This window comes from Crocuta crocuta, unplaced genomic scaffold (assembly GCF_008692635.1).
Source record: "Crocuta crocuta isolate KB4526 unplaced genomic scaffold, BGI_CrCroc_1.0 scaffold110, whole genome shotgun sequence".
NCBI lineage: Eukaryota > Metazoa > Chordata > Mammalia > Carnivora > Hyaenidae > Crocuta > Crocuta crocuta.
The window spans coordinates 1092382-1103700 of record NW_027527386.1 but is presented as its reverse complement, the minus strand read 5'-3'; the positions used below and the strand labels follow the sequence as shown (position 1 = coordinate 1103700).

Genomic DNA, 11319 nt, shown 5'->3' with positions numbered 1-11319 from the left:
CGGGAGCTGACCTACTGGGACACCTGCCAACAGCCTGGCAGACGAACACTCGGGGCGGCCCCCCTTCCCGGGGCTGAGCGCGCAGGTTTCGAGCCAGCCTGCACGCGGCCCGCGGACACCTGGGCTTCTCGGTCACGTTCCCACCGCACGAGCAGAGCTCACGGCTCACAGCTGACCCCCTCTCACACACAGGACACAGCCAGGAGGGGTGAAGCCCGACGGGAGGCCGGACATACCTGTGTCCTTTGATCTCGGCCACGTCGGTCATGCCGCCGACACTGAAGCGAAAGTACTCGCGGTTCAGGGCGCGGGCGATGGAGCGGGCGATGCTGGTCTTGCCCACGCCAGGGGGGCCGTAGAAGCAGAGGATCTTGCCCTGGGTGGAGCCTCGGAGCTGGCTGACGGCGATGAACTCCTGCGGGCGGAGGCGGGCTCGTGGGACCCTGGCCGCCCTCTCAGCAGACCAAGGGACCCCGCCCGGCGTGAGCCTCACCACGGTCACCCCACACGCAGGCTTCTGGGGGCTGCGCAAGGGACAAGGCATGTCCCAGAGAGCCCGAGTGGACTCAAGGGTCACATGCCCCGGGAGGGGAGGGGCCGGCCGTGGGCGCCCAGGGCACCGGCCCAGCTAGTAGTGCCCCCTCCTGCCACACCCTGGACCACATCGACCCTCTGTCTGCTCCAGCCACAGCCTACTGGCCCTGAGCCAGGTCCGCCCTGTGTCACCTCAAGCATGACTCTTGTCCCCCTCAGAAACCTGAGGCCCCTGGAGCAGGCGGGCCCGCCCGGACTGTCCCTGCCACCTCTGGCTGGAGCCCTCCCTCCACCCCNAGGGGGGGGGGGGTCGGGGGGTGGCCTGGGAGCCAGGAGGGGTGCAGGCGGCCTCACCAGGATGCGCTTCTTGACGTCCTCCATCCCGTAGTGGTCTTCCTCCAGCACCGCCTGGGCCCGGGTCAGGTCCAGGTTCTCGTTGCTGTACTTGCCCCACGGGATGGACGTCAGCCAGTCCAGGTAGTTCCGCGTGACGCTGCCACGGGACAGAGCAGGGCCGGTGAGCGGGGGCGGGTGAGCGGGGGCGGGTGAGCTGCCCGGCCCAGGCGTGGCACACCCATGTCGCTGGCGCCCGCAGAAGCTGAAGCGCGGACCGCACTGAGCGCACCGGAGCCGGAGGGGCTGCCGACTGCCTGGCTGCAGCCACGCGGTGGGTACCAGGTGCCCAGCCAAGTGCTCGGCCTGCTGCCAGAGCCAGACGAGGCGAGCGCAGCGACTGCTCAGAAGCCCGTGCCACGGAGGCAGCGGCGAGCACGAGGGACAGCCTCCCCCGGGGCACGTGGGGAACAGGCCTGGCTGGCGGCCGGTCAGGGCTGCCCTGAGAGCGACCCCAGGCCGGGAGCCGTGCACCCACCGGACAAGGCCGAGCACCCCCAGAAGATGCGCAGACCTGCCGGCTCTCAAAGAAAAGCAGAAGAGGAGCCCAAGTAAGCCCTGCTTCGAGCCAGACAGCCCAGGGGTCAAATCCCCGCCCCCGCCTACCAGCTCAGAGGCCCTGCTCACTGACTTGACTTCGCTGAACCCCAAATTCTGCAGCTGGGAAGCGGGGTGACAGAGAAGTGTGCTGTACACAGGGGCCCCGAGAGGACCGTCACACACCAAGTGCTTCCCGGGCGCTCACCCACTTCTGGAGCGTGCCCCAGACGGCGGGCGGAGGAGCGAGCAGGGACGGGCCCCCCAGCGCGCTCACTTGAACTCGGAGGAGTGGTTGTCCAGCAGCCCCAGCTTGCTGAGCTCCTCGTCCACGACGTCCATGACGTGCTTGGGGACCACGAGCTCCTTCAGCCGCTCACGGAACTTCTCCTCGATGGCGTCCTTGTCGTCCTTCTCCAGGCCCAGCTCCTTCTTGATGATCTTCAGCTGCTCCTGCAGGAGGTACTTGCGGTGCGTCTGCTTGATTTTCTCTTCCACCTGCNCAGATTGACGCCAGCGGGGCCACTGCTTCCTCAGGACACGGAAGGGGCAAAGTCCGTGAGGCCGCCTCCAGCCCCCCCACCTTGAACCCAGTCTCCGAGGGGGGCCCCCAATATGAATGACTGTCAGTTCTGGACGAGCAAGGGATTTGCTCTTTGACCCCGACTGTGACGAGGGGCAGCTCGTGGACACTGTCCCGCCTCCCATGGGCACAGAGCCGATCTGGACAGATGGAGGGGGCAGCAGGGACGGCTCAGAGGCCGGGCCCCAGGGCCACCTACAGCCCCCACTCCCGCATCCCCGTTGAGGTACATTAAGAACTGCCTCACGGGGGGGGCGGGGGGGGCAGTGTCTGTGGGTTCAGTGTCCGACTTTGGCTCAAGTCATGATCTCAGATTTGTGGGTTCGAGCCCTGCGTTGGGCTCTGTGCTGACAGCTTGGAGCCTGGAACCTGCTTCCGATTCTGGGTCTCTCTCAAAAATAACAAAAAACAGGGGCGCCTGGGTGGCTTAGTAGGTTAAGCATCCAACTTCCGCTAGGTCATGATCTCGCGATTCGTGGGTTTGAGCCCCGTGTCAGGCTCTGTGCTGACTGCCAGCTCAGAGCCTGGAGCCTGTTTCAGAGTCTGTGACTCCCTCTCTCTCTGACCCTCCCCTGCTCACGCTGTCTCTCTCTCTCTCCTAGAAATAAATAAAACATTAAAAAAAATTAAAAAAAAAACATTAAAAAAAAAGTGCCTCATGGGGTGCCTGGTAGGCTTAGTCGGAAGAGCGTGTAACTCTTGATCTCAGGGTTGTGAGTTCAAGCCACACACTGGGCATAGAGATTGTTTAAGTAAATAAATGTATCCATAAAAAAGAACTGCCTTGTGTTAATAACTAAACGTTAAAAAGTTCCTCACTTACAGATGTGATGTGGAATAAGGTGAAGTGAAAAGTCAACTCTGACTGGAGAGCAACCGACAATGTGGGCGGCCCACAGACCAGCCCACAGATGGGCCCACAGATCAGCCCACAGGTCGGGAAGGTGGGCCGCAGACGGCAGAGTCACGGAGAAACCGAGTTTCAACCGCTCCCAGGCGGGCTCCCCATCCCCAGCTTGTCCCCAGCGCTGTGCCCACGCGGAGGACGTCTGCGAGCACAGGTTCCGGGCTCGGCCGCCACGACGGGTTCAGGGTCGCGCGTGCAGCGTCCGGGACAAAGGGGCCCCCGCCCCCAACGCGTCCTCAGGCCGGCTCACCTCCCGCCCCAGGCGCTGCTGCAGCTTGCTCAGCTCAAACTCCTTCTTGAGGAGGGACAGGGCCTTGTACAGCCGCTTGGGGATCTGCCAAGAAACGGAAGATGCGGGCGACCGTCAGAAGCGGCATGGGTGCTGGGTGCGGGGGCAGGCGCCTCTGGATGGGGCGCACCCGGGGTGGGCCACCTGGCGCCATCTGTTCGGTCAGTTCCGCGAACACCTCTTACAGGGAGCCTCCGGCATGTCTACCAGCTGCGGTCCGGAACATTCACAGCGGCACACGGGTGGCGGCAAGCCGAGCATGGCACCCACTAATCACAAGGCCCTGTCCGCGGGGATGCCACGCGGCCGCGAGAGAAGGGGGACCCGCGCAGAGGGGGCAGGAAACGAGCACCCAGGCGCGGCCAGGGCGGACTCACGTTGGTCTCCTCCAGGACGTCCTGCAGCTCGTGGGACTCAGCTCCGGTCAGCGCGGCGCCCATGTCGCTCAGGTAGATGGGGTTGTCCACCACCCTCTGGCCCGCCTGCATCATCTGCAGCACAGACTCTCTGCGGGCGACAGAGGGGCACTGCCACGGGCCGCAGGGACCGCTGCAGCAGGTGGCCCACACCCCTGTCCCCGGCAACGCGGGGCAAGGCCCTGGGACGCGGAGAGCCGGGCGCAGGGCCAGCGAGGCCACCGGGCCCAGAGCCGAGAGACCGCGTCACCATGCCCAGACGTGGGTCCCTCCAGCAGCCGTGGGGCGACCCCCCGTAAGAGTCTCTCCAGCCGCAGCTGGGGACAAAAAGGCTTCTGAGCAAATCCAAGCCAGTGTCAGGACAAAGGAGGCAAAGGCCCCTGGCTGGGCAGGCCCCACCCCCCCCACCCCCGCCGGGGCCTCCTTCCTGCAAGGGAAGCAGGATCGCCTCACCCGGGGCTGGGCCCTGTGCCGCGAAGCCCCGCGCCGGCAAGGTTCCGTCAGGACGCACTCTGAGAAAGCTTCCCACCAACCCGGCTGCGCCAAGAGGCCGGCTGAGCGCAGCTTGGTCACAGGGACGGCCACGGGGACAGGGACGGCGGCCGCACACTCGGGCAGCGGAGGCGCCGGAGACCAACCTGTAGAGCGGGTTCAAGGCGATGATGTCCCGGATGGTCTTCACAATCTCGGCGGTCAGGGCCTGGCAAACGGGGGGGCCGCCGTCGGTCCTGGGGCCAGCAGGGGCTGCGGCCCAGACCAAGGGAGGCTCAGTGCCCAGGAGCGCAGCCTTGAACTCACGCCCCGGGGACTCGAGGCAGGGACAACGGAAACCCCACTGGCCCCTCACACCTCTGAACCCCAACCTCAGAGGGGAGGAACAGGGGCTTCTCTACTCCTTTATTTCAAACAGGATCCCCTTTCTCAACCTCAGCGCCCCCTGGTGTGACTCCTCCTCTGGGGATGTGCCTGCGAGTCACCGCGGCTCTCGGCCCGTCCCGCCCAGCACCTCGCCCCAGGTTCCCAGAGGAGGCGGCGCCCTGCCACGGAGACCACGGACAGCCTGTGGCGCGATGCCTGGAACTCGTGACCCCAGAATGTGTGGTTCCCAGCACACCACACCCCAGTGAGGGTGCCGGTGGGCACTGAGAGCGGCTGTGTCCCTTCACTGCAAGCACCCAGCCCCAAGCGAGCTGACTTTCCAGAAGGAACCGGCTGAGGGGTGCCAGAGGCGCACGGCGCTTGCGGCCTCGTCAAGGCTCGCTGACCTTTCCCCTGTGGCACCTGCGAGTCTAGGCGCATCTCGCTCCCGCTACGGGCAGCTGGGGGGGGCTGTGCTGCCCCGTCCAGCCAGCAGGGGGAGCTGCTCGCGCTCACATAACAGCGTGGGACGGATCAGCGCTTCCTTCCCACCACGCGGCTCCCACGGAACCAGAGAACACATGCACCTGAACTCTCCGGGACAGGATGGTACCGCTCCCAGGTCCCCCCGTGTGGCCTGTGGGTGTGACAGCAGCAAACACAGCCCCTCCCAAGGCCGACGTCACCAACGGGCTGCGGGACCCCTTCCCAGCAAGGCCTGAGGGCCCAGCACTCCGCTCGGCATCGCGCCACAGGTTCACACCGAGGCCGTCGGCTGTGCATGGCGTGTCCTCGGGGAGACCATGGGCATGAGGAGCCTTTCCGCTTTGTCCCCACCCCCTGGCGGGCGTCCCTGACGCTAACGCACTGGAAGAGCAGGTGGAAGGACACCTCCTGCCGCCTGACAGCTGGCTCATGGCCACAGTGGGGCCAAGGTGGCCACAAGGCTCTCGAGGCCACGGGGAGCGGCGAGCGGGCCCTGCTTCCCTCCCCAGCACCCGGGGCTTCAGGGGAAGGAGCCAGTACGGGAAGGAAGGCTGAGGGCTCCTGCGCAGCAGACATGGCCCGGCCCCAGGTTCGAATCCTGCCTCCTTCTCCAGCAGCTAAGGGCCCCAGCACATTTCCTTTACCTTCTGGATGCCGGTTCTTCCTAGGACTTCAGGGGGGAGGGGGGAGTGTGTTTTGCATCCCCAAGACCCTGACGGCCGTGGACAGGCTGGGGCGTCGGCCCACAGGTACCCTGCTCAGGGGAGCTCCCTGGCAGCCGCCCGGCGTACCTTCACTTCTTCTGTGACCTGGAAGTCCTCGTGGACAACATTCTCCACTTCCACCATGAGCACCTCGCCGGGCGCACCCGAGGTGGGCTCTGCCGTCCCCTCCGTTGGGTGCCCGCCACTCAGGTCCTCATCCGCCTCCTTCTTGCTGCGCTTGGGCTTCCTGCGCGGCTTCTGCTTGTTCTCGTCTTCAGCCTCCTCCGGCTCTACCTCCAGCTGCCGGCTGATGTGAATCCTGAAGAGAAACGAGGCGGAGGTGACACTGCCAGGGCTTCCGGTGGAAACCCAGCCTATGTCTCAGGGCCCCAGGACCAGCACCCCCGGCCCGATACCACTGGCTCCAGCTGGGCCACCCATTCCACACTCTCGCCAACTCCCCGCTGTCCTACACAAACGTGTGATGTGTGACCAGTAAGCTGGTGGGACCGTGCTCTGGGGCCCACCTCAAGGTGTCAGCTCCACCAACCTCAACCTCTGGGACTCTGCCCACCCTCGCCTCCGACCTCAAGCCCACCATGTGGCACCCCTTCGTGTAGCTCAGGCCTCAATTCAAGGGCACATCCACTGAAGCCCTCCCTGACCGCTCCACATGAGCTCTGTTCCCCCTCTGTGCCTACCTGTCACCCTGGGCGTCTTCACTTGCCCCCGAAAGCACCCACCACCACCAGACCTCAGCTCATGACCTATGTGGATGCTCACGTCCTCTCCCGCTGGGGAGAAGGGCGTGCTGGCCTCTCTCCGCCTGCACCCAAGCGCCCGGCAGACGCCAGGCCCCAGGGGTTAAGGAACACGTCGAATGCAAACATGCCACTTCACCTCTCGGCTCCCTCCTGTCACACAAGGTAAGTCACTGCCACCTTCCCCAGAGGGCAGGCAGGGGTGCAGCCCCAGCACCCGACTGACACCGGCATGCTGCACAGAGCTGGCCTCTGGCGCCAGTGGGACTCACTCCTAAGGCGCCTCGTAGGTTAGGACAGCACTCAGCAGCCGCCACGGTCTTCATTCATTTTGGTTGAGTCTCCCTTCCCTCCGCCCAGAAGCTCCCCCGCCCCCCAGAGACAGAGCGGCAGCCACACCCCTGCAAACAGCCTCCAATGTGAGATGAAAACGGCTGTGGGGCTTCGGGCAATGGCAATGCCACCGGGACCGGTCACAGACTCAGTGCCTGGCACGACCCATGTCCCCGTGTTCCCGAGGCGCTGCCTCGCCAACCCCAGACAGGGCTCAGGAAAGAACCGAACCCAGAACTCGAGCTTCAACCACCGCCAACGAGCAGCTCGATGAGGGGCTGTTCACAGCGTTCACTACGCAGCCACTCAGGACTCAAGTGTTTCCCGCTTGGTCTTGGCCGTGGCCCTCTTGACGAGCACCCTGAGGACCAATGCGCATTGGCGCACAAGTGCAAACTGTGCCGAGCTTGCCTTTGTCACAATCCGCTGTGCTCGTCTGAGGACGTAAGCTGGGCTCACCCGCGGCGTGTGGCCCTTCTGCAGCGCGCAGGTGGAGACCACACGGCCCGACGGGGAAGGGGTCTGGGTCCGCTCGAGTGAACACTGCGGTGCCAGGCAGGGGCTGCTGCCCAACGCGCACAGGGCACCGGGGGAAAGCCTGCCCAGCTGGGAGCGCTGGACCCCGAGACACACCCAACAACTCGCTGTCTAGTACGTGAGGCGCTTTTGTGAGTAGCACAGACGAGAGATACACACGTCACCGGCCACCCGCACTGCCGCTCTAACAAGGGGACTTGGAGCAGGGAGGGATCCAGAAGCGATCCATCTCGGCCACCTCCAGCTTTGGCCCAGTCCCTGCCGTGACCAGGCGACAAGGGGATGGTCCGTGCTGGCACCAGGGGGCCCTCGGGGCCTCTCTTCCTGCCCCATGGCATACGCTCGGGGCCCCGCACCTTCTGTGTCCCATGACGATCATGCGCAGCTTGTCCCCGAGGTCCTGCATCTCGTGAATCTGGACAAACGTCCCCGTGTGGTAGACCTCATCCAGGCTCTCGACCACGTCAGACTCATTGCTGAGGGACAGGGACACAAAGGAACATTGGCACGGGCCCTCTGATATGCAGCGGGCCGTCTCAGACTAAGGGGGAGAGGAAGAGAAAAGAAACACCCCTGCCAGCCTCGGCTGCACACCGACAGCAAACTCCTCACTCCCACAGGGGCTCAGGGCCCAGCAGAGCCCCTGCCCGCCGTGCACAGGGGAGCAGCTCCTGGCCACGTCGGCTGGAAGGGCAGGCCCGGGCCAAACGGACTCCGTTCCACACCTCCCACTACTGAGCCTGCTTAGAATGTACTTTCTCAGGGCATCTGGGTGGCTCCGTCGGTTAAGTGTCTGACTTTGGCTCAGGTCAGGATCACACGGTTCATGGGTTCGAGCCCCGCGTCTGGCTCTGTGCGGACAGCTCAGAGCCTGGAGCCTGCTTTGGATTCTGTGTCTCCCTCTCTGCCCCTCCCCTACTTGCATTCTGCCTCTCTCTCAAAAACAAACATTTGGGGGGGTAAAAAAAAAAAAGCATGTACCTTCTAACTCAGAAGTGGAACAGATTCCCACCTAGAGTCAAGCTGTCTGCCGAACTAGCCCTGGGCTGAAGCGGCCTCACAGGGGTCTTTCACACCTCAGGTCCTGGAGGTTAAAATACATTCCCCCCACCCCAACCTCACATCTTGACCACGCATGAGGCCAAGAGCTGAGCCAAGTTCTTCAACCTAGACTAAAAAGTATGCTTGGCTCTCGGCCTTACACTTGGTAGGTTTTGCTTGGCGCCTTTCAGGTCAGAGATCGAGATCCGGGCTGCTCCATGGAGCAGGGTCTGTGGTGAGCTACACAGCAGGGCAACTTGAACGAGGGAGCGAAGGAAAAGTTACACTTACTTGTCATCTCTCTTTAGAAAGACGCCGGCATACGGCTGGGCGAGACGGACCTTCCTTCTTAGCAGCTCAACCAACTTCTTATTTTTAACCTAGCATGACAATGACCCCAGAGTGAAATGCAGGTTTCCTAGCTGACATTTTGACAGCAGCTCCCGTGTCTTCTCTGTCATTCTTGGGGCTCTGCCAGTCGGATCCAGGACACGAGACAGGCCGGGAAGTCCTGAACCAAAACTGAACATTCGTGCACGCAAAGGTGTAGAGAATGTCGTGGGACAGAGTGACAGGGCTGTATTCCTGAGCGGCTTCCCCTGCTTCCTAAAGAAAACTCATAGTAGACCAATGGCCAGAACCAAGGAGTTGATTTAACACCCCATTTCGAGAGTTGTTCAGTGGTGAAATGCCTTGGCTTGAAATCTAGACTCTTCTGGGGCGCCTGGGTGACTTAGTCGGTTGAGCGTCCGACTTTCGCTTAGGTCATGATCTCGCGGTTCGTGGGTTCGAGCCCCGCGTCGGGCTCTGTGCTGACTGCCAGCTCAGAGCCTGGAGCCTGTTTCAGAGTCTGTGACTCCCTCTCTCTCTGACCCTCCCCTGCTCACGCTGTCTCTCTCTCTCTCTCCTAGAAATAAATAAAACATTAAAAAAAAAAAAAGAAATCTAGACTCTAGTGATTTTATCAGTGTCAAAACGCAACACTGAATGTGCATGACTCAGATGTGGCCCATCCCACGGGCCGGTAACTTCTTCCAATTTTCACTGAAAGTGTTTCCCAATCCCATCTGTACCCTTTTCAAGGACTGAAAGCCCCAGGATGACAACACATTATCTCGATGTCATTCCAATGGCAGGGAGAGTGCCAGTGTCTTTCAGGGAACATCCGACGGGGCAGGGAAACAGCTGTAAGGCTCAACGGATGTCCCTCCAGCACGCGTTAAATCCCACACCAGGCTATGACTGACTACACTTCCGGGCCCTCAAACTTCAGCCTGCATTGGAATTACCTGGTGGACTTGTTAAGACAGACGGCTGAGTCCCAGCCCTGGAGTTTCCTGATAGAGGGGGCCTGGAGCATCTGCATTTCAAACGAGCTCTCAGGTGATGCTCACGTGGCTGGTCTGGGAACCACACTTTGAGAACCCGTGTTTCCACTCATCCCTTAACAGGGCCTCTCACAGGCCCAGGAATTCCTGACCCTACAGATGCATCTTTCCCAGGGGAAAGGTCCGTGACAGCCATTAGGAGGGGTACACGACCCACCAAAAATTAAGAGCCACTGATCTATACTGAGGGGACACACTACTGGGGCAAATTAGCCACATACAGTGTCAACCACAAAACCAAGAGTAAACAGAGCTTTGCTAACCGGGTCCCACGGAAGTTTCCCCAGTTTGTTGTCTGCTAACAGCCGACCACTGCACGTCAGCCCCTGTCCCGTCACTGACCAGGTACCAGCGATAGAAATACAGGGCGTGCCATGTGCCAGTCTCTTGGAAGAATCCTATCTCTGGGCACTCGGGACAAGCGGCATCTGCCACTCTGCAGGGCTGAGGGGACCCTACGTGGCAGACCTCTCCTGGTCCCAGACGTCGGCTGGGGTCGAGGACAGGAAAAAGGCCCCCAGGGCAAACTTCTGAGAAGTCAGAAGAACACCATACAGGAGACAATACCAGCAGCCACTGACTGAGGCAGAAAGCTATACCGCTGACAAAGGTGAACCCTCCTCCACCACCAGCTCTAAGAACTGAGGTACAACTATGATGCCCATTTTGCAGATGAGAAAGTGGAGGCCCAGAGGAACAGCTTTCTGAAGGTGAAGGAGCTATGGGTGGTGGAACAAGGATATGAACCCATAGGCTCTGGGGTCTGCAAGTAACCACTACTCAAAACCAAAGGCGGCCCCTTGGGATGGCTGCTCGGACCCAACAATCAGCAGGTGGGAAGAGGAGGTGGAAGGGGTTCCTTCAGTCCTGAGATTTGTTTCGCAGAGACTAGAGTATGAGGGAAAGGCTGGAGGAGGAGCCCAGAAGCTGACTCATCACACGACCTTGCTGTGACAGTTAACAGATAACCTTTTTCCACCACGGACTCTAATTTCCACGTCATCAGAAGGAGAGAGGAAGGGGGAGACAGACAGAGAGAGAGAGAGAGAGAGAGAGAGAGACCGCGCGAGCCAGAAGAAAGAAGGAATTTGGGGGCTTTGTACTCTAAAAGCTCAAGTTCCTTGCACTCATGTTGCTTTCTATTACATCACCCACCCAAGTCCATCCTCCCCACCCCCCATGGCTTTTAGTCTGAAATGATCTGGCTTGCTGTCTCTTCCATCAGAACACAAGTTCCTTAGCCACAGGGACTGCATTTGATTTGTTTGCTACTGTATCCTCAGTGCCTGCTACACAGCAGGAGATCAAGAAGTGTTTAGGGAAGAAATGAATGCTGATCCCAAAGAGGCTCCTAACTAGACGGCAAACCGCGCGCGGCGAGTGTGGCAAAAACATCTACCAAAACCCGCAGAGAAGTTAACTGGCCCGTAAGACCGTTCTGGTCCTTCCCAGCATCGGATTTCTATGGCTGGGACTCTAACTGGGCAATCCTAAACTCAGTCTGTAAGGGAGGAAAATGGGGCTCAAGTTCACCAAACTAATGAGAAGACAA

At 61.2% G+C, this 11319-nt stretch overlaps 1 protein-coding gene across 1 annotated transcript in view; it reads right to left on the bottom strand.

The window, feature by feature from the left end:
• LONP1 (lon peptidase 1, mitochondrial) overlaps positions 1-11319 on the bottom strand; it is a 23242-nt gene that overhangs the window by 7037 nt on the left and 4886 nt on the right. Inside the window, exons 2-10 of the mRNA XM_077779538.1 lie at positions 8671-8759; positions 7695-7814; positions 5795-6026; positions 4298-4359; positions 3621-3750; positions 3205-3288; positions 1742-1962; positions 889-1027; positions 191-415 (exon numbers count right to left, since the gene is read on the bottom strand). Coding sequence (XP_077635664.1) covers positions 191-415; positions 889-1027; positions 1742-1962; positions 3205-3288; positions 3621-3750; positions 4298-4359; positions 5795-6026; positions 7695-7814; positions 8671-8759 — 1302 coding nt within the window. The remainder of the gene's footprint in view (positions 1-190; positions 416-888; positions 1028-1741; positions 1963-3204; positions 3289-3620; positions 3751-4297; positions 4360-5794; positions 6027-7694; positions 7815-8670; positions 8760-11319) is intronic.